This window comes from Silene latifolia, chromosome 2 (genome assembly GCF_048544455.1).
Source record: "Silene latifolia isolate original U9 population chromosome 2, ASM4854445v1, whole genome shotgun sequence".
NCBI classification, from domain to species: domain Eukaryota; kingdom Viridiplantae; phylum Streptophyta; class Magnoliopsida; order Caryophyllales; family Caryophyllaceae; genus Silene; species Silene latifolia.
This window is the reverse complement of record NC_133527.1, coordinates 188494597-188517799: the sequence shown is the minus strand read 5'-3', so window position 1 is coordinate 188517799 and position 23203 is coordinate 188494597. Positions and strand designations below refer to the sequence as shown.

Below are 23203 nucleotides of genomic sequence, written 5' to 3'. Positions count from 1 at the left end.
TTAATAATACAACAAAATTAACATAAATAAAGCCCTCTAGACAACAAATTTCATTATCTACTAAAAGTCACATAAATATAATGCATATCAAATAAAGTTTTTAATAAATGTTACAAGTTTGAAAATATATATTTGATTAGAATATAGTTAGTGATACCAAATTTACGCAAAATTTTATTGTGTAAAGAATTGTTTTATAAGTAGTATAAAATTATTTAGGGCCACTTTTAAAATTTCGCTCAGGGCCTCGAAATTGTCCCAGACGGCCCTGGATGTACGTAGTCTTACCCTTGTGTTAGCAACACAAAGAGGCTGTTTCCGAATGACCCAATATGAAAACTGCGTCGAAAACTGCATCGAATGACCGCTACTTCACAAAAGAAAGAAGCGCAGCCCCTTTAGTGAGCCATATTAATTTGTAAAGGTATGAGTTAAGCTGAGTTGAACTGAACTAAACTGAATTGAATAAAGCTAAGCTGAACTGAAATGAGCTGAAATTAAACCAGAAATAACAGGGTCTGTAGTCCGTATTATTCACTAAAATAAAGACCCTATATAAGCCCATAAAGACACGTGAAAAGGTGGTACCAAATCTCGATATCCCTCAATGATACCCCGTTACTGTCCATATACAGCAGTATCACTACAAAATGACCCGAATGTGAATCTGACTTGGAAGACTTGGGGATTGGGTTGCATATATAAATACCGAAACTAACCAAACTATATGCTCAAGGCTCTACCTATTTCCTTTCTCCACACACATTTTCTTTCTTTACCTCCTTTCCTCTGTTCTCTCAATTTACACCTTTTTCTTGCTAACATACCAAAACAGAGAAAACTAATACAAACACATATACTTCGTACGTAGCATACAAATATAATGGGGATTATCGATCATGTTTTAGAATTCTGCGATTTTACGACGTCAAAGCGTGTAAGACGCCGGCCAATGCAGGTCTCACTTCTAAGCTTTTATGGAGTACCTTCTTTAGCTTCTTTCCTCTTTATTTCAGATTTTTGTGTTTCCAAAAATTAATGGTCATTTGTTTCATAATAGGTATTTCATGTCTAGGAAGCATTTTTTTACGTTCTCATTTCATTTCAATTTATTCTATACATTTGATTAAAATATAACTGTATTTCACAAATGCATGGAAATGGTTCGAATGGACGTAGATTTCAAGTGAATTATTGATAAAACTGCTCTGTTCATGGTAAACAATTTTCTTTATTTCGAAGAAATTAGAATTTTGAGTCGACAAAAACATACTCCCTCTCTCCGTCTCGATTAATAGTTATCTATTGCTTTTGGTACAAAGATTAAGAAAACAAATATGGGTGAATTTGGACCACACAAATCACTCAACCTCATATGCACTGTGCACATGGGAAATGACCCACAAAAATTTAACGAAAATGGAAATAGATAATTATTCACTGATAGTCTGATACACCCCAAAATGGAAATAGATAACTATTGACCAAGACGGAAGGAGTACCATATTTACAAATTACAACTGATCCGTGAATTTACATTTCTGTATTTTGATAGTCAACTAAACACTTTGTTTACAGACGGTCGAGATCAAGGTGAAAATGGACTGTGACGGTTGTGAAAGAAGGGTTCGAAACTCCGTTTCCCATATCAAAGGTAACTCCATGATTTCTACATTTAATTTTATGTACAGAGCTTTAAGAAAAAAAAAATATACTCTGTTCATCTCAGTCACTTGTTTACTGTAAATAAATGATTGGGACAGACGGATTGACGAATAAGAATTCCTAGCTGTGTAACTTATGAGTGACAATTCGTATTTGTAACTACTGAATAAAGAACATGTAAGGCTGAGGTACTTTAAATCTTTTGCACAGCTTTTGCATGTCAAAGCCATGAGTTATTATGCCCTTTTAAAGAAAGTAATAAAGGGACCAGTCGATATATGCTCTTTGAGGATTTAGTACATGTAGTAAAAAAAAAAAACTTTTATAATTAAAATATGATAAAAAATTTGAAAGTTTTAGTTTAAAATTTAGGTATTTTCAAAGGTTACTTTGTTATATCATTGGGGTCGTACACTCGTACCTCTACAATTTTCGATCTTTTATTTTAGTCCCAAATTTCGAATTTTCATTTCGCTATTAAACTAAATTTTACAATGTACAAATAGTAAACAAGATAATATAATATAGTATGAAAATGAATAATTAAATTATTTAGTTGAAAACAAAAAACTAAGATGTTCTCAAAACAAAATGGTTTTACATGTTTCTTTTAAATTTTTAAACATACTGAATATTGAATGTCTTATAACATAGTTATAAAATAATTGTTACCCATCAAAAGATTCTCGAAAATTTCAAATAATAGTGACTATTGATCCAGATGAAAAGAGTATTATTCACTTATTGTAAATTTTATTTTGAGTTGGTTTTGCCTAAGACTATCTTAACTTAAAACTTTTCACAACGTTCTTTTGTTTTCACCTTTATTTTAATCGAATGTAAAAGCTGTTTTTAAGTTAAAACAGTCTTAAATAAGAATAGGTGATTTCATACAAATTGACACACATGCATTTTGTATGATGTATGCAAATCCACAGGAGTGAAGTCAGTGGAAATAAACAGAAAGCAAAGCAAGATTGTTGTAAATGGGCATGTGGAACCAAACAAGGTGTTAAACAAAGTGAAAAAAACAGGTAAAAAAGCAGAGTTTTGGCCATATATACCCTACAATGTTGTATCATACCCTTATGTTTCTCAAGCTTATGACAAAAAAGCTCCTTCTGGTTACGTCAAAAATGCTCCTCAAGCTTTTTCTACCTCTAATTCTACTGAAGAACAATTTACTTCTTTGTTTAGTGATGAAAATCCTAATGCTTGTTCCATTATGTAATTATTTACTTTTACTAATTTTGGGGGATTTTGTACTTCCATTTTGATGTAATCCAATATATAAAAAGTGAGTCACATAATTATTCGGAATATTTTTGTTATGTTGACGAATATATATTACTCTATTTAATTTGTGTAGTCATTTGAACAACAATATGAAATTAAACTTTCTAGATGACTTATTTAGTCGAATTTTTATTTTGTTGTTGAGTTGATATTTGGAGGTACATACTGGTTGATTATAATCGTGGGGCGATAAATTAGGATGAAATTAAGCAAACAGATTTTGTAATCGAAGTAATTATATGATACTCCCTCCTATTCCGAATAACTGTCCCATTTGCCATTTTCGTCTATTCATATAACTGTCCCATTTGCCATATTTGGACATGTTTTTTGACCTTCCTACCCTTGACTCTTTTCTTTATTTACCACCCCAACCACCTCTAAACCATCATATTCAATACTTTTCATTATTTAACTCTTATATTCCTACCCCTATACAATACTTTTCATTATTTTAACTCAATTCCTTAATTTTCGTGCCATTGTCCAAATGGGACAGTTATTCGGAATAGGAGGGAGTATGTAGGGATTGATATTAGATCGACTTGAATGTAAAATTAACATTACTCCGTACGCACGGACATAATGGCGTTCTTAATAGATGGATTTGTAGCATGTTCCATTTTATACTATTTTTATAAATTTTCATTTTGTAAATTTTTCTATATGCAAACAATCTCTTAATTATAAAATAAATATAAAATAATTACTATTTTATTTTCTGAAAAAAAAAAGCATGAATTTTTGTGCAAATTTATAGTTTTAATTTATTGAATGTCTCTGTCATCCAAATTCATAAGCTAAATGCATGTTACGTGCAAAAACATCACTTGAGTATCAGGATAGTATACTCAGAATGAAACGACCAATCGGCTACATTTAGCTCCGTACTTGTGTATAACATGATACTATATAATTAACCTTCCAATAATTGAAGTTCAAGTAGTAAAATTACCATGTATAATACATAACGTATGTATCAAGCAAAAGTTTACTAGACGAAAAGTTAAAATATATTTGAACAGCGACAATAGAATACATGAGAGATTTTTATTCCCTTCTGCCTTCTCCATTTACAATGATCATTGATCGACGAACAAGAATTCTTAGGACAACGACTTTCGACAACACATTGAAAATAACTCGTTCCTTTTACAAAACAAGTCTCAATTTAATTTTCATCTACCCAAGTCTCAACAATAATGCAGTCAAACAAACTTATTTAATGAAATAACGGGAATATTTTTTTAAAAAAGAGAAAAATAAATTCATTGAATTTCAAAAGAGTTCTTAGAAATTATTATTTTAGGGTATAAATCAATCCACGACCCAAAATCGGTGGTAATCAAGCTAAATGTACAAAATAATATTCCATATAAACCACATAATGGTTAAACTTGAGACTTTTGTAGTAAAAAAAAGTCATATTTATAAAACGAACACTATTTTTGAACAACGACAATAGAACAAATAAATGACAAATTTTCTATTCCCTTCTCCATTATAATGATCATTGATGACCAAGAATTCCGAGGACAATGACATACATCAACACACCGAAAATAACTTGTCCATTTAAAAAGAAAAACTCTAAATCAAATTTCAATTACTCAATAATATAGGCAATTAGACTATTTATCGAAATAAAGGGAATATTTCTCTAAAAGGCAAAAAATAAATTCATCGAATTTCAAAAGAAATTTTCGAAATTCTTATGTTAGGGCATAAACCAATCCACGCCGCCAAAATCATATTAATCAACCTAAGTGTACAAAATAAAAGTGAACTCAAATATAAACCACATATTGAGTTAAACTTAGACTTTTTTTTCATAGTAAAAAGCGAGTCATAATATTCTCCATTTACGTTTTCTTTTTGAAATTTTTTTGGGTATCTATAAAAGTGGAATAATTTTTATTTTTTGAGACCACAATACTTTATCTACCAACTTTGGGCCAGCCCAAAAATAACTTTATGTACCAACTTTGTTCAAAATTATGTGTTAAAAAGGAAGCTTTACTCTTTGATGAAGCTTCTAATGTTTGATTCCTAGCTTAACGTCGAAATTAATAGGTTGACTATAGTTTGAAGTTAATAATAGTGATTTTATTCTGATATTCAACCTAGGTTATTTTTTTGACTGATTTGATTTATGTAATTGATGATTGTTGTTAATTGGAATATTGGAAGTGTTTTTTAATATTTTTTCACGGTTGATAATGGAGTTGTACTACATGTCCATGAATAGGTGGTTGAGTTGGTATTTAACTAGGGATCTAGTGTTTAATCTTTTACAATGCACTAATGTTGTACCAAAGAAGTCTTTGCTTAGTGCTTAAGAGAGAGGCATCGCAATTATAAGTTACAAGTTCGAATCCCCCTTATTGTATTGACTTTGTGCCTTATTTGATAACAGAACAAAATAATTGCACCAATATTCTTAATCTTTATGTAGAAAGCTGTGTCGACTTTTAAGAGTACAATGGCAGCCTTGTACTCTTGTATAGTTGTATGGAGTAGAGCTGACCCCGGGGCGAGTTGGGCTCACCTCACCAAGCCCGTATCCGTCCCGTAAATATGGTGTGCCTGGCAGGCCTGGTGCAGAGAGTTGTTACCCGGACCTAACCCCCTGATGGGTTTAAGGCGAGTTGTGAACGAGCGTCATTAATTTTTATATTTTTTCTTATTTTGCCTAAAATGGCGGGCTAAAGGCTGGCCCGGGTTTGAAATATGGGACCCATACCCGGCCCATATATGGAACGGGCCTGGCGGGTCAAGGGGCCGCTAAATGTGACCCTATGTCTAGTACAGAGTATAGACTTTTGCAGTTGTGCACATTACTATTATCACCGGGTGGCTTGGGCTAACTTTTAAACGGCCCTTGCTGTTGGGCCAACTTTTAAACGGCCCATCTGGCTCGTGCTGGCTTGTCCTTGAACTCGTTCGGGCACAAGTCCTCATAATAAGCCCGGCCCGCCTTAAAAGAAAAACAGCGGGTGGGCGTGTGCTCGACCCTACCCTTGAAACGTACTGGTTTAAGGCCTAAGATTCACGGTCTAGTATGGCTCAAATTCGGCCCATGGCTAGGTCTAGTCTCACACAGATGTACAACAATGTAGATTTTTTTTCCTAAATGAGGCAGAGGCCAGTATAATATGTAGGAAGGGAATTTAAACCCGCGATCTATTATCACGATACCTCAGTTTTAACCAATGCGCTAGCTAAAACCTCTTCAGTACAACATAGAGTTGAATAGGTGGTTTAATGGATTGGAGTTTGTTAAGTACTCCGTAGTCCGTACCCAATAGCCGCGTGAACAAGTACTTAAGTTAACAAATTTCTTTTTGCTCTTACGTAAACAACTCTTTGCCAAATTAGTTGAACAATGTTTAGGTACTCGGAACTCCGTACTTAACATTTAGTTCCTGTCTTAATCAACCACCAAAATCCTTCAAGAGTAAATGTTAATTTAGTCAAATCATTTCTAAAAGAGGAGCTCTTGAATAAATTTAAAAATAGGTTATTTTACACGCTTATACTCCATAAATTTGACATTATCCAGTGATGACAGCTCTTCATCTTCTATTCTTGGCCGTCCTCCGACGCAAGTTCAGGGAAAGCACAATAACAAGCAGCATGGTAACAACAAGAAGAAAAGGAAAGGCGGGAAGGGCGGCAATAATGGAAAGCAATCCCCTGTTTCGTCAACAACAGGTTCTGGCGGGTCCTCTCCTGCCTCTTCCCCGGCGGCCACTGCTCCGATTGGCTGGCCGGGTGGTGGTTACGGTGGCTGGCCCTGGGGACACTCCCCATGGGCATACCCTCCATGCCCCTATCCGACATCACCATGGCCTCGTGCTCCTGGACCACGGCCTGCTTTTGTTCCACGGCAGCAGGCATATTCGGCAGAATCTACTCCGTCTCCAACAGATATTGAAGCTGCGATGTACACTCTCGGCATTCATCCACCTGACCCACGTTGGTACATGGATACCGGAGCAACATCTCACATGACGGCGGACGCAGGTAATCTTACGTCTTATGTTAATTCGAGTATCAATAACGGTATTTTAGTCGGAAGTGGCCAGACAATCCCAATTACAGGTTATGGGAATACTAAAATTACTGACCCTAATAAATCTTTTCGCCTTAAAAACGTGCTTCACGTACCCCATCTTGTCAAAAACCTTGTCTCGGTTCGAAAATTTACTAAAGATAATTCCGTCACCGTAGAATTTGACCCTCTTGGTTTTTGTGTGAAGGATTACATGACGGGGACGCGTCTAATGAGGTGTGATAGTCAGGCCGATCTTTATCCAATAAGAACAGCACAGTCGGTCTCCAACCAAGCGTCTTTCACGGCCTTAGCACCTTCTCTTTGGCACGATCGTTTAGGTCATCCCGGCACTCCTGTTTTTGATTCTATTAGGCGTCATAATTTTATTCAGTGTAATGCTATTTCAAAACACTCTGTTTGTTCCTCTTGTTCGGTTGGTAAAGCTGTGAAACTTCCCTTTTCAAGTTCTCATACTAAGACATATTTGCCTTTTGACATTATTCATTGTGATCTTTGGACCTCTCCGGTTCCTAGTTCATCGGGTCACCAATACTATTTGGTTTTTCTTGATGATTTTACACACTTTGTTTGGACTTTTCCATTAGCTAAAAAGTCCCAAGTATACTCAGTTTACGTAAAATTCCGTCAATACATTCACACTCAGTTTGAAAGAGAAATAAAAACGGTACAATGTGATAACGGTAAGGAATTTGACAACGCTCCTCTTTGGGAGTTGTGTGCTAAACACGGTGCAACCTTTCGCCTATCGTGTCCCTACACCTCCTCTCAAAACGGGAAAGCGGAACATAAAATCCGGTCCATTAATAATATTGTTCGTACACTTCTACTTCATGCTTCAGTCCCACCGTCTTTTTGGCATCACTCTCTTAGTATGGCTACTTACTTGTTAAACATCTTACCCAACAAACAATTGAATTATCAAACACCTCTTTCTAAGTTGTATCTCAAACAACCGTCCTACACAAATATACGTGTCTTCGGTTGTCTTTGCTACCCTCTTATTCCCTCCCCTACTCGACATAAACTTCAGCCTAGGTCGACACCATGTGTCTTTCTCGGTTTTCCGGACCATCACCGAGGATATAAATGTTACGACATTAAACACAAGAAAGTTATTCTCAGTCGCCATGTTATTTTTGATGAATCAAGGTTCCCTTTCCGTGATTCACCTCAACATAACACTGCCTATCATTTTCTAGATGATGCCGTCTCTCCATATGTCCTTCGTTATTTGTCCACTGGTGATCAACCAGTCCCTCCCCAAACTGCCACTCTCGGGCCTGACCACCACCATTTTTCGCCTGTTACCCAGCCGCATACTACACCTGCCCAGCCCAGTCCGCCACCTACTCCTCTCTCTCCTGACCAGCCAGCACCTTCGGTGAATATCCCGCCTGACCAGTCCTCACCCAACCCTCCTCCTCATGTTACTAAAGTTGTGACACGAGGTGATCATGGCATCCGAAAGCCTAAGCCTATTTTTGACTTAAACACTACAGTTGCCATTTCACCCATTCCCAAAAATCCCGTGTCCGCCCTTAACGATGTGAATTGGAAGTTGGCCATGGATGACGAATACAATGCTCTTATTAGCAACGGGACGTTGGAACTTGTTCCGCGGCCACCTAATGTGAATGTTATTCGGTCTATGTGGATATTTCGTCATAAGTTTAATGCTAACGGTTCTTTTGAGAGGCATAAGGCCCGTCTTGTAGGTGATGGAAAAACGCAACAGGTTGGTATCGACTGCGGCGAAACTTTTAGCCCAGTGGTCAAACCCGCCTCCATCCGAGTTGTTCTGAGTTTGGCTCTGTCAAATCGATGGTCCATCCATCAATAAGGAATGACTCGGTCCAGGCTTGTATGGTAGGGTCAGCTGATTCTTCCGTATTGTGGCACCAAAGGTTGGGGCACCCTTCCTCACACATTTCTCGTTTTTTACCTTTTATTAATAACAATTCTAGCAAACAATTTAATAGCAAAACTTGTGACGTTTGTCTTCGCGCGAAACAAACGCGCGGACATTTTCATTTAAGCTCGAATAGAGCTGCCTCTATTTTTGATTTAATACATTGCGATCTATGGGGACCATACTCCGAAAATGCATCATGTGGCTCCACTTATTTTTTAACTATCGTCGATGATTTTTCTCGCTCTACATGGGTCTATCTTTTGCGTCACAAAAGTGACACACAACAAACTTTGCTCAATTTTTTTGCTATGACAGAAAGGCAATTTCACAAGAAAATTAAAATTATCCGAAGCGATAACGGTAGCGAATTTCGTTGTCTTACAAAATTTTTTAATCAAAATGGTATACTATTTCAAAATTCTAATGTCGATACGCCTCAACAAAATGGTCGGGTTGAACGCAAACATAGACACATTTTAAACGTCGCCCGCGCTCTTTTATTTCAAGCTAGCTTACCGTTATTTTTTTGGGGTGAATGTGTTCTTAGTGCGGTACACTTAATTAATCGCACGCCAACTCCTCTGCTCGACGGTAAGACACCATATGAGATGCTTTTTAAGAAACCCCCACCTATGGAAAATCTCCGCGTTTTCGGTTGTCTTTGTTATGCTAAGACCTTAAATCGTAGTCGTGACAAATTTGCCTCTAAAAGCCAAAAATGCATTTTTATAGGATACCCATTTGGTAAGAAAGGATGGCGTCTATATAACTTAGACACCGGATCTTACTTTGAGTCTCGGGATGTTGTTTTCATTGAAAATGAATTTCCGTACCAATCTCTTGACATTCACGATGCTGAAACCACCACTTCTTCTTTTCTTAAAGACACTCTTCAACCAATTGATGAGGTTGTCCTTATTCGACAACCCTCACCCACCACTTCACCACCCGAGTCGACCCCCGTCACAACCACGTCCAACACCCCCTCTACCGCCCCTCAACCACCACAAAACGACACCCCCGACAACCCGCCTTTATTAGGCCGTGGCCATCGTCTCAAGATTCCGAATTCCAATCTTAAAGATTTTGTTCAACCAAACCGTCCATCATCTCACGTGCTCGCCGCATCCTCACCGTCCTCAGGTACCAAATTTCCGATTGCTCATTATATAAACTATGCGAAATTTTCCCCTAAACATCAAGCCTTTTTGTCGGCCGTGACTAAACATCACGAGCCTAGTTGTTTTAACGATGCAGTACAGGTACCCGAATGGAAAAAGGCAATGCAACTCGAGCTCGATGCCCTTGAAAAAAATCAAACTTGGACCCTCGAGCCATTGCCATCAAACAAAAAGGCAATAGGCTCCAAATGGGTGTACAAGATTAAATACAACGCTGATGGTACGATCGAACGATACAAAGCTCGCTTGGTCATTATGGGAAATCGTCAAGTTGAAGGGGTCGATTACAATGAAACTTTCGCACCCACAATAAAACTTGTCACGGTTCGCACTCTTCTTGCTATTGCTGCCGCCAAACAATGGACTATCCACCAAATGGACGTTCATAACGCCTTCCTTCATGGTGATCTTAACGAAGAAGTCTACATGAAATTACCACCCGGTCTTCACGCACCTAACGACGGCTTGGTTTGTCGCCTACGAAAGTCTCTCTACGGCCTCCGCCAAGCCCCACGATGCTGGTATGCTAAACTTGCTTCCGCCTTGATTAAATATGGTTTTAAACAATGTCCTTGCGATCACTCTTTATTCTCGATGTCTACCTCTACCACGGAAATCCACGTACTTGTCTACGTCGACGATCTCGTTATTTGTGGAAATAATAACGAGGTCATTACAAAATTCAAGGAATACCTAAGCCAATGCTTCCATATGAAGGATCTCGGTAACCTAAAATATTTTCTTGGTCTCGAAATTGCGAGAAACAGTTCGGGAATTTTTGTGTCACAACGCAAGTACGCACTTGATATACTCACAGAAACAGGGCTCCTAGGGGCACGACCAGCACATATCCCCATGGACCCCAACCATCAATTGTCTCTCTCTACGGCACCTCTCTTACACGACCCACAGCCCTATCGCCGCCTTGTGGGCCGGTTGGTCTACCTATCCATTACTCGACCCGAGCTCATCTACTCCGTCCATATCTTGGCCCAGTTTATGCATGCTCCCACAAAAGATCACTGGAATGCCGCGCTCCAAGTTGTTCGCTACCTTAAAGGATCTCCGGGCCAAGGAATATTACTTCGCTCAGAGTCAAATCTCCATCTCCGGGCATATTGTGACTCGGACTATGCTTCATGTCCAAAGAGCCGACGGTCTCTTTCTGCGTATATTGTCTATCTCGGCACATCGCCCATATCGTGGAAAACAATGAAACAACCAACCGTATCTCTCTCATCCACTGAAGCCGAATATCGCGCCATGGCATACACAACGTGCGAATTAAAATGGCTCAAAGGCTTAATCAATTTTCTTGGAATACCTCACGCCGAGCCTATACAATTACATTGCGACAATCAATCCGCACTTCATATTGCAAGCAACCCGGTCTTTCACGAACGTACTAAGCACATCGAGGTTGATTGTCATTTCATACGGGATGAAATACAAAAAGGCACAATCACTACTAAATATGTGCACACGAAATCACAGCTCGCTGACATCTTCACGAAGGCCCTCGGGCGTATCCCTTTTGACGAGCTACTATCCAAGTTGGGCGTTTCAAAGCTCCACGCTCCAAGTTGGGGGGGGGGGGGTAGAGTCGTTGCCATCTTCCAAGCAAAGGACCGTTGCATATCAAGCTTTGGAGAATGTTGAACGTGTATTATATGATAATTACTTGTGTTTGTAAGGTACATAGCTAACTATTTATATATGCTATACAATTGATATATTTAAGGATTATATACACCAACAGCTATAATATATTGTAAAGGAGGAAATTAGCTTGATTGCCTTGATATGAGCTTGATATGCAACGGTCCTTTGCTTGGAAGATGGCAACGGCTCTATTATTTGTTCAACACATTGGTTTCGTTCATAGTAAGTGTGACCATTCTTTATTCATCTACAAAGATGGTACTAATCTTGCTTATTTGCTCCTATATGTTGATGATATGATCCTTACTGCGTCTTCTGACTCCTTACGGCAAACGATTATGGCTCGGCTTAACTCCGAGTTTGCCATGAAAGATCTTGGCCCGCTAAGTTACTTTCTCGGTATTGCTGTTCGTCGTCATGACCGTGGTCTGTTTTTATCACAATCCAAATATGCTTTGGAAATCCTTGAACGTGCAGGTATGTCCATGTGCAAGCCTTGTTCTACTCCAGTTGACACAAATCCAAAACTGAGTTTGAACTCCAGCCCACCATGCTCAGACCCGCCACTGTATCGACACTTGACAGGCGCCCTTCAATATCTTACACTAACCCGTCCCGACATTGCATATGCCGTTCAACAGGTTTGCCTCTTTATGCATAACCCAATGGAAGTTCATATGAATGCTTTGAAACGAGTATTGCGATATGTGAAGGGTACCCATCATTTTGGTTTATGGCTATATGAGTCTCCTGCCAAGTCTCTTACGTCATACACCGATGCCGACTGGGCCGGGTGTCCCGATACTCGACGTTCCACTAGCGGGTACTGTGTGTTTTTGGGGGACAATTTGGTCTCTTGGGGCTCTAAACGGCAACCTACATTGTCTCGATCCAGCGCCGAGGCCGAGTATAGGGGCGTTGCCAATGTAGTTTCGGAGTCGTGTTGGCTTCGTAATCTTCTTCTTGAATTACATCGCCCACTTCCAAAGGCAACTCTAGTTTACTGTGACAACATTAGTGCTATCTATCTTGCTGGAAATCCCGTCCAACATCAACGTACGAAGCACATTGAGTTGGATATTCATTTTGTTCGCGAAAAGGTTGCTCGTGGTGACGTTCGTGTACATCACGTCTCATCTCGACATCAACTGGCCGATATCTTTACTAAGGGCCTCCCTTCGGTTCTCTTCAACGATTTTCGAAACAGTCTTAACGTCCGAGTACCTCCCGATAAGACTGCGGGGGTGTGTTAGAATATATGTAAATATCTTCCTTATTTACTTCCTTGTTTATATGCTTTATTAGTGGCAACAATCTTATTGTAATTAGGCTAGAATATTGCGTTTACTTTGTATTTATACTCCTTGACATAATCAATGAAAGGCAAGCAATTAACAATCTTACAATCTTTGATCACAATAAATAATTTGTCAACAGATAAATATAATGAGATATAAGATGAATACCATACGAATGATTTAGTTTCCCATAACTAAGTTGACAAACAAATCAATAATTCAATAGTAGAATATGTTTCCTCTATCTTTAACTTCGACTCTGACTTAGCCAATTTAAAGTGGACATGTCCATCTCTGACTTTGACCTCGCCAATTTAAAGTGGAAACTGGAAATGTCCATCTTTGACTTTGGGCGTAAGCCTCCCCAAGAGCAAAATCTTGTGGAGCATTTTTGGCCTGAGTCCATGCCTAATAGACTTCGAGCCTGTCACCCTCGGGTGGCTTACCTGGTATACGTGGTTTGCAGGCTATCACGTACACCCAAGGGTTTACCCAGTGCGCACCAAAGGTAGCGGCTGCGGGTTTCCTCGTCACCAAAAAAAAAATAAAAAAAAAATAATGTGGAATGTCTACGTAACCATCAGGGGCGGATCCAGGGGTGGCCCGGGTGGGCAAGTGCCCACCATGAAAATATAGAAATAAATATTTATAAGGATCAAATATAGTCACAAGTTTACTGTGGCTCAGTTGGTTAAGTTTTTTGTTTGTATGTCAAGGTTCTCAGGTTCGATTCCTGATTGCTATAGGATTCGAACCTTAGACCTCAAGCTAATACACCATCTTCTTAACCAATGAGCCACTTGTATTTATTGATTATATTAATACTAAAATGTAATATAACATATAATACGAGATCTTATGATTAACTATAGTCCATAAGTATATTTATTTTAAATTAAAAATAAAATATTATTTATGTTATAATTCTAATTTGATAAGAGAAGATAATATAAAGAGAGAGAACAATATAAGAGAAAGTGAGCATTGTTATATTATATTATTCCATGTACATGTGCATATATATAGAGAATACAAAGAGACCTTTTGATGAAAGGTAACGATGGTTCCTAAAGGATAAGGAGATGAAATGTTACAATGGTTGGGAATAGATACAATGGTTGGGGATGTAAGGGTATAATGGTCATCCACTATACATATTTTATAACACTCCCCCTTGGATGACCATTACCTAAAAAAAAATACAATGTCTCACGATGACAATATTCTCCTAACACGCATAACAAGCTGCCTCATTAAAACCTTTCCTTGGAAAACCCAGTGGGACAAAACCATGGATAAGGAAAAAGAGTACAACGCGTATTAACTCCCCCTGATGATTAAACAACTTGATATATCTTGAAATAATCCATGCTTTGACGTAATTTCTCGATCGTTGAAATAGAACCCATCGTGGTTGATAATAAACTTGTTATCTTTAATCAATAGAAATCCTTGATAGTTTCAGTATCATATTTCTTCGGAATTCATAATCTGGATATGGTCATCATTTCATGATAACTCTTTGATTTTCATTTCAAAAAATACCACCGTAATTTTGAGAGAAAATAATTTTAATTCTTCTCAATGGATGACATAAGATTATATGCATGTCTAAACGTACCAATTGTCACCTTAACAATCATGATGATCATCGTGACTATAGTGTATTAATGCGCTTATAGTGCTACCTCGTTAAAAACCTTGCTAGGAAAAACCCATTGGGATAAAAAACCTAGTCGAAGGGAAAAAGAGTGCAGCTATCATTTCTGAATTCATTCTCTTCAGGAGAATCAATCTGATTAACAATTCATCTTTGAAAAAGCATCGATCTTTCTTGCCAAATCTTATTACTGTATGGATTGACATCCTTATTATAGATTTTCGCTACTGAAATTCATTCATATATGAATTTCCATATCCTCAACTACAGGTTGAGATAACACAATTTATTCAAATAAACTCTTTAGTATTTTGAATATTCCCTTTTGGAACTAATCACGATAATCTTTCAATTGTATGGTAGAGGTTTATATTTATAACCAAGAGTTTTCAAAACTCAATTGATCAAGCATCATCATCATTTGATGATCGTTTATAAGAGGTTCCTACAGGGAGTTATCCTCGTTGGAGTGTCTTATAAGATAACATTTCTCCTTTTAATAATATAACAAGTTAAAACAATATTATGAAATATGTACATGCATTCATATGACATGAAACCTATTTTTTAAATAATATTTATAAAATAATGCAATGATGGATATATATAAAATCTAATATACAAATAATGTACTTATCTCTAAATGCACATGGTGATGACTCAATAATGCAACTGTACAGTTTATTTTCCAAGATTCATAACATATATTGACTACAGGTCAATGTATGGACTTCATGTCCATGAGCTCATTTAATAAATGATTATATGTCGACAATTAAAATGGACTTAAGTAGAAGATCCCCATTACGAGTCCATAAGATATCGCGCGCAAATATATATAGGTTCCATAAATATATCGATATAATTTATCATCTTTTGATAATATCAGTACTGTTCAATGATATCTGAATCTGAATATATATTTGGTACCATTATATTTATCTAGGCCATCTATTATCATTCAGATATCTGTGTCACTTCGGGAACACTCCAAATATAGCATTCTTATTTCATACCAACTGCTTCATCTTGCTATTTATCATCTATTTCATTTTCATAGTGGAACCGTCAATTCATCTTGACTTTTATTGAATTACACTTCAGGTGTATATGTATCAATCTGTAAAAAATATTTTTTTTTTTTTGTTATATCAAATTCAAAACCTTTACTCAGTGAATTTGATGTATAACATTATTTGAACTTCTGGTTCAGTAAGGGATCATTCCATATTTGTTTTTACCAGCTTTTAACTCACTTTTCTCCCCCTAAGATGGTAAAAACTATAACCAATATATAGTCAAAAATTTATCATAACCACCTTAGACATCAATTTCTCATATCACCGATGAGATTTTACATGGGCATTTTTGTACAATAACAAAATATTTCGGGGAGTAACATATAATGCAGTTGGTTGGATTTTATATATGCTGAATCACAATGCCCAACTCAGGAGATCACCGATTACATATAATAATCAAAATGTGATTTTTAATCACGAAAACTACTCAGAAAATTCAATATGTAGCTATAAGCCACTTGAATATAACGTCAATCCATACATGAACATTTAAGTTCTTTATTCAACTCCGAGTAGTGTTTAGATCTCCAACATCACATATACTCAATCTCAGTGCAGTGGCTTGCCTTTAATAAAATTTCTACACGAGAGAATTTCAAAGACTTATCTTTTCTTTATGATAAACTCCAGGTTTATGAAAACGGGTATAATATGAACCCGGATGGCCTCAATTGTCACATTTAACCATTTCATGTCGACTTTATCAGTTTGCCCAGAATCCGTGTCAATCTTTCATAAGCATTGGTCGTGTTTCGAAAACTTCACTTATCACACGCCGCATTTTAAGTTGCTATAATTTCTCATGCTAATCATCAAGTTAGCAATATTCGTATCATATAAACTCAAATTAAAAATTTCATATCTGGCCAGATAAATGATGTGACATAGGACACAACAAGTGTCTCATATATGTAGGCAAGACTCATCAATATTCCTTCAGGGAACATGACTATATTACTCTTTGAGTATTTTTTGATATATAATTTTATCATAAGATCAACAATTATAATCATCAACATATAATGATGACATACACATTCATGTAAATTGATTATAATCCAACTTACGAATCAATTATTCCCTTCAGGGGTGATGCAATATTCAACAACTTTCAAATTAATTGTATTATTCAGCCAATTACTTTATAATATATCATAAGTTGATCAAATTATCACTTTTATTCCAAGAGTGAAGTAATATCCACTTCTGGTGGGAAAAAGCAGTGTTTTCAAATGAACACATAGCTCATGAAAATATCTACATGCTCATACTTAACCACTGTCGTTGTTGGTATATTTCGTCCAATCAAATCTATTATGCGTGCAATTTCATATTCACTTCAAGGAATAATGATGGTAACCAATAGGACAAGGCTTACGACTATATTATCTCATTAGTTTGTCGAGCCACATGTGAAACGAGATTTCACAAATACTGTTTTAAGCCACTTATACCATATATAATACGTCTACAGGACTACATTATTTTTATGAAAGATAAAATAATTTCATCCTCAAAACATTATATCTCATTCGTTACAAGGAAAGATTTTGAATTGATTTGATATGATTTTCAAGTTTTATGAGTATCTCATATTTTGCAAATATCCATGTATAATCCCGAGTTAATATTGCTCAAAATATATTAATTACATGAAAAGTGAAAAATTTGTACACACTATAAACTTCAGGTCACAATTTCAATATATATCTATAAACACAATGAACTTCTAGTCATAGTTTCAATATTTGTAAATTCCATGAATTTTAGGTCATCGTATGAATTTCAAATTTTAACTCGTACATAGTATTTCTCATACCGAACTTCTAGCATATATGAGTCTCACATGACTTTTCATGAGATATTTTCTTTCAATGGTGGACGAAATTAGCTCAATAAATGTCGCATCATTAGGCTCAATTAAGGCTTTCTTATTTGGCTCACCAAAGACCACAATATTAGGCTCAATTAAGGCCGCATCATTAATTAGGCTCATTCTTAAGCCACATCTTCTATCTATACTTCAGGTAGAGTCTTTATGAGATATCACATTTACTATTGGGAATGGATTAGATTTAGTTGAACAGGATTTATGACTTTTCAATCAGATTTCATTAATTTGTTCAACTAAAGGCGAACATAGGCGAACACGAAATCAATTCCGAAAAAAAAAAATTCTTTAATAAAGACCGCTTTAGCCATTTTAAACTCAAATATAGTTCATACAATCACAGTCGTGAACTTTTGGCCACTACCATTTACATGTGAAGTTCTGGCCACTTACAATTAAACAAAATTCATATAACGTTATCAAAATGTGTAGTCATAATTTCCACGGATACCAATGAGGCGCCTCACATAAAATTTTACGAATGAAATCATGTTGTTACTAATATAACATACTGCAAGTCACATAATTAATTCTCATGATTAATGATTAAAACCCTTTATCAAACAAATGCAATATGTTCCATGAACACAAATTAGCAAAGAAGAGGATAAATATGTCGCAGCGATGGAATCATGTGAAAGCAGATGCTAATTTACTTACACAAACCGCATTATAATTTAACATATGAACCAAATGGACAAAATGATTTGGTCAATATAACAAGTCTTTAATAAAGATATATAAGAATAATGTACCAATAAAAATCGGAGGAATTTATAAAATAATTAAAGATTGGGAAATAGTGACCAATATTTATTATCAAAACCCAAATTGTCGTTGAACAAATAAAAACCCCTCAATGAATTAACAATGTTAATGCGAAAAACTAACATGATCCCATATATGAATTAACTTGCAAATTTATAAATATTATTAATAACTATACCGAAATCCGAAAAAAAAAATAATCAAAGATTGCCAAATTACTAACATTTTTGAATATAGATTCAAAGATGCAAATGAATAATATCACTGAGACATGATCTTAAAATATCGTATACGTTATAATTCACACATGCCAAGTATATAGAGGTTCTAATGTTCTCCAAACAAATAAACAATCACATAGTGCTCCTAAGCATTCGATCATCAACAATCTTGGGGCAATAAAATATTGACTCATGCATAAGAAAAATATATATACCTCGCACATCTACTATGGAATATAAAATGTTTAACTACGTTTAAACATTATGATTATGTGCATGAAATGATTATGTGAACAAATGAATTCAAATATACAAGTGAATGCATACAAAAAAAATGTATCATAATCATAATAATATAAATTTAGTATAGATAGAAATACTTACAAATTAATTTGGTAGAATTGTTAAGTATGAATCGAAATCAAAGTTGAATAAATATAAGTTTGCAACAAACCTAAATTTGATGGTTCTCCCAAATTTGTTATCAATCTTGAATAGAGAATCGTGCTGATAACGTGTTATAATTCTAATTTGATAAGAGAAGATAATATAAAGAGAGAGAACAATATAAGAGAAAGTGAGCATTGTTATATTATATTATTCCATGTACATGTGCATATATATAGAGAATACAAAGAGACCTTTTGATGAAAGGTAACGATGGTTCCTAAAGGATAAGGAGATGAAATGTTACAATGGTTGGGAATAGATACAATGGTTGGGGATGTAAGGGTATAATGGTCATCCACTATACATATTTTATAACAATTTATGGGATTACAAAATTACCCCGGATTAAATATTTTTTCATTTTTACTTTATATACAACATTAGTTTTATGGGGAAAAAATCTAAAATATTATTTATCAGATTAATTTTTTTTTTGGGTGCCCTCCTTGTTAGAAATCTCTGCGTCCGCCCCTGGTAACCATCATATATGCTCACAAATTTTGTTTATATCACCGTCTCACTCTATAAAACCGTCATTACAAATAATTATTATACACAAATTCTTGTTTCAGACGGACACTTTTCGTCTTATTTTTCAGACGGGCATATGTGTCCATTTTATAGTTAAATGTAACCACAATGGTATAGGCAGTGTTATAACTTATGGTAACTGGTTTTTCAATAGGGGTCACATTTAACTGTAAAATGGTTACAAAATCCCGTATTATTATTTCAGACCAAAAAGGCCCGTCTGAAGCAAGACGCACTAATTATTATAAAGTCATGGTAAGTAAAAATTGAGTTAGTTCAAACATCCCTTATGCTGTTAATTGCTGACAAATTTTAACAACTTGGATCCACACACCCCCACTGTGTACAATGGACCTCCGGGAAAACCTCCGTTGCGTCGTAAACGACATCGTTTCGATCTCCACAAATGTTGAATTCCATGCTTTGTTTACAAAGGACTCCATTAATTTGGGTCGTCGGATTTTTCTGTTGGCTCATTTGGTTCATGACATCCATGATTCTCAGCCCTTGGATTTGGATTTGACTTGTTTTTATAATCTTTATCTTGCTCTTCAGGATGCTAAGAGCTTGCTTTTGGCTGTTGTTTCTACCTTTGATCCCAATCAAGTATGTTTAGTTCAATAGTTCTGTAAAACCCGTCACACATAGTGGTCTTATATTGTTTGTTATGCACCCGCGTAAGCTATTATAAAGTCGTTGCAGAAATTGAGTTAGTTCAAACATCCTCTAAATCCTTAATTGCCGATCTCCAAATTATACATAACTCGAGGTAAATTCACGACTAGGGATGACAATTGATTGGAATGGATTGAATTTTGCGAGATCCAAACCGGATCCACTTATTACCCAGATCACTAATCCATACATGTTTCAATATGTTATTTCCAAATCCATCCATACCCGATCCACTATATAATCTAATATCTAATCTGAAACTTTAAGTTGATTATTTAATTGGATCGGGTTTGAATATGAGTAGATCAATAATGGATTTGGTTTGGTTTTTTCAATAACGGGTTTGGATATGATTTTTTAATTTTAGATCTGGTATGAGTTTAAAGTTGTGTTTGATTCGGTTCGATTCCCCTGGTGCATTATACTGCCCATATTGTAGTGATTGATATTGATAAAATTATTTATGTAGTTTATTTCATATTGGTTGGTTCGTTTTAATGATAGCTATAGTGACTATGGTATAAGTTTAAGACGATCTTTTGCAATTGCATGCAAATAATTGATACTTGTAATTTGTCTCTAGTTACCATTCTGAATTTATTTATGTCTCTAATCTTAATGTTTCTATGTTCTAGGATGGTGCATTAAACAGAATTGCATTTCAGTTTCAGTTTGTAACATGGAAACTCGAAAAATCATTAGGAAACATTCCGTATCAACAGTTTGGTATCTCAAAGGAGGTTCAGGAGCAGGTATGCCGTATGCATTCCTATTTAACGTACTCCCTCCATCTCCGTCTCAGGAGTATTTATATTTCCGATTCATGTTAATGAAAGGCAAGTTGTGTTTTATTGCTCTAATAATTCCCCAGTATTTATATTTCCAATTCATGTTCATTAGGTTGATTTGGCGAGAACACAACTGAAAAGAGGTACTAAAATATATTTCCGATTCATGTTAATGCCAAACCCTTGATGAGGCGAAACTGACAAAATTATCCATACCAGTTTGTGAATCAAACGATGTTGGCCTTGATATTGACACGCTTCGACATTTGTCTAAAGAAACCTCAGAGAAGGGCAAGAAATCCGATGTTGTGGCTATCCCTGAAGATTTCTTATGTCCAATTTCTCTGGAGCTCATGCGAGATCCTGTCATTGTTGCCACTGGACAGGTACTTCATCTAACTATATTTGTCTTAATTGTCTATGTTACACCCGACCTGATTTACCCTGTCATTTGCGGAGCCCTCAAGGCACTGGGGTAATATTACGTTTATATTTGTTATATTAATTGGAAAAAAAAATCAACTATTTAGCTATGTTAAGAATTTAGGTTCCTTTAAAGCAGTGGCAGACCCACCTGATAGCAAGGGGTGGCGGCTGCTACCCCAAACATAAAAAATACGCTTTAGAAGACGGATTTTTGCTATCCCTATTATTGTTGAATAGTAGATAAGTAAATATTATTTCATTAATTGTACAATAAACATATTGTGGTTCAATGGCAAAAGTTTTGGTTTTCCACCTATTGCCTCGAGTTCGACTCCCATTCCATGCATATGTAGACTATTTTTTTTTTGCTACCCCATACAATAATTTGCCTCGGGTTCGACTCCCATTCCATGCATATATAGACTATTTTTTTTTTATTGCTACCCCATACATTAATTCCTGGATCCGTCCCTCTTCATCTAGCGTACTGTCTTGCAGACCTACGAGCGAGCATGCATACAAAGATGGATAGATTCGGGACATGTAACCTGTCCAAAAACTCGTCTAAAGCTGGAAAATTTCACCTTGATACCCAACTGTGTCTTAAGGAGCCTAATCTTTCAATGGTATCCTATGAACAATGTTGAGCAGCCTGCAGCCCTACTTACCGGCAAAATTAAGACAATTCAGTCGCTTGTTCAGAAAATATCAAGTCAGTCAATTGATGATCGCCTAGCTGGCATTGCTGAAATTAGATCCCTCTCTGAAATCAGAGATAACCAGATACTAATTGCAGAAGCCGGAGCTATCCCGATTCTAGTCGCCCTATTAACATCTGAAGATGCTTAGTGATACCAGTGAGACAATGGTGGATGAGGCCTTAACAATACTCTCAGTTTTGGACCGTCACCAAGCTGCAATTCCCAGGTCCAGTACTATGCCTGTTCTCATTGATTTACTTAGAAAAGGTTCACTGAAAAACAGGGAAAATTCAGCTGCAATTCTACTTGAATTGTGTAAGGTGGATCCATTGTTTGTATCTTGTGTGAGCGAGCTTGGTGCTGTGATTCCTTTAGAAGAAATGACTAGGAGTGGCACAGATAGAGCAAAGAAGAAATCCGCTATTTTGTTGGAATTGATCAGTAGGCTCAGACTCGTAAAGTGGAAGTAATCAGGGGTGTCAATCTTTATAGATAAATTTATTCTACCAATTATTTCGCAGTACCATATAATTTACGTGTAATGTTATTGTATTATACAATGTCAGACTACTAAATATTTTACTAACACTCATTTATCATCATTGTTTTTACCATAAATGTATCTAATAACATTAAAAAATATAGACTACAACATTAAATTTAACAAGTCAAATGTAAATTTTACCTCTTAATAATTATTATTAATTTTACCTCTTAATGAAAATAGAAATTAATGTATTTTTTACCTCTTAATACCAATCATTAATAATTGTAGACTATAATATTAAATTTAAAGTTTAATTGCTAAATGTTAATTTCTCTAAATATTTACAATCTAAAAAAATCGTGCATTTGCACGGAATCTAAACTAGTTAATTATTAAGGGAGTATAGCATTATAGCATAAGATGAACAAAAC

The 23203-nt window shown here is 35.9% G+C and overlaps 1 protein-coding gene and 1 long non-coding RNA gene across 3 annotated transcripts; both read left to right on the top strand.

Moving 5' to 3' along the window:
* Nucleotides 1-589: 589 nt before the first annotated feature.
* Nucleotides 590-2980, top strand: LOC141631825 (heavy metal-associated isoprenylated plant protein 21-like). Of its 2 annotated transcripts, none has more exons than XM_074444446.1 (3): nucleotides 590-958; nucleotides 1579-1654; nucleotides 2604-2980. In XM_074444446.1, the coding sequence occupies exons 1-3, from the start codon at nucleotides 884-886 to the stop codon at nucleotides 2894-2896; spliced, it is 444 nt and encodes a 147-aa protein (XP_074300547.1). In that variant the 5' UTR covers nucleotides 590-883; the 3' UTR covers nucleotides 2897-2980. The 2 variants fall into 2 exon arrangements, with proteins under 2 accessions (XP_074300547.1, XP_074300552.1); XM_074444451.1 differs by lacking the exon at nucleotides 590-958 and adding an exon at nucleotides 1139-1217.
* A 3559-nt stretch (nucleotides 2981-6539) lies between these two features.
* LOC141631822 (uncharacterized) lies at nucleotides 6540-7588 on the top strand. Its single transcript, XR_012537710.1, has 2 exons — nucleotides 6540-6987; nucleotides 7224-7588. It is a non-coding gene; the product is annotated as an uncharacterized LOC141631822 (long non-coding RNA).
* Nucleotides 7589-23203: the final 15615 nt, after the last annotated feature.

Bases quoted from the DNA above. Each gene is read 5' to 3' on its own strand.
- LOC141631825 (XM_074444446.1), top strand. From the start codon at position 884: ATGGGGATTATCGATCATGTTTTAGAATTCTGCGATTTTACGACGTCA. The intron at 959-1,578 runs GTCTCACTTCTA...CTTTGTTTACAG, and splicing joins TAAGACGCCGGCCAATGCAG to ACGGTCGAGATCAAGGTGAA. The intron at 1,655-2,603 runs GTAACTCCATGA...GCAAATCCACAG, and splicing joins CTCCGTTTCCCATATCAAAG to GAGTGAAGTCAGTGGAAATA.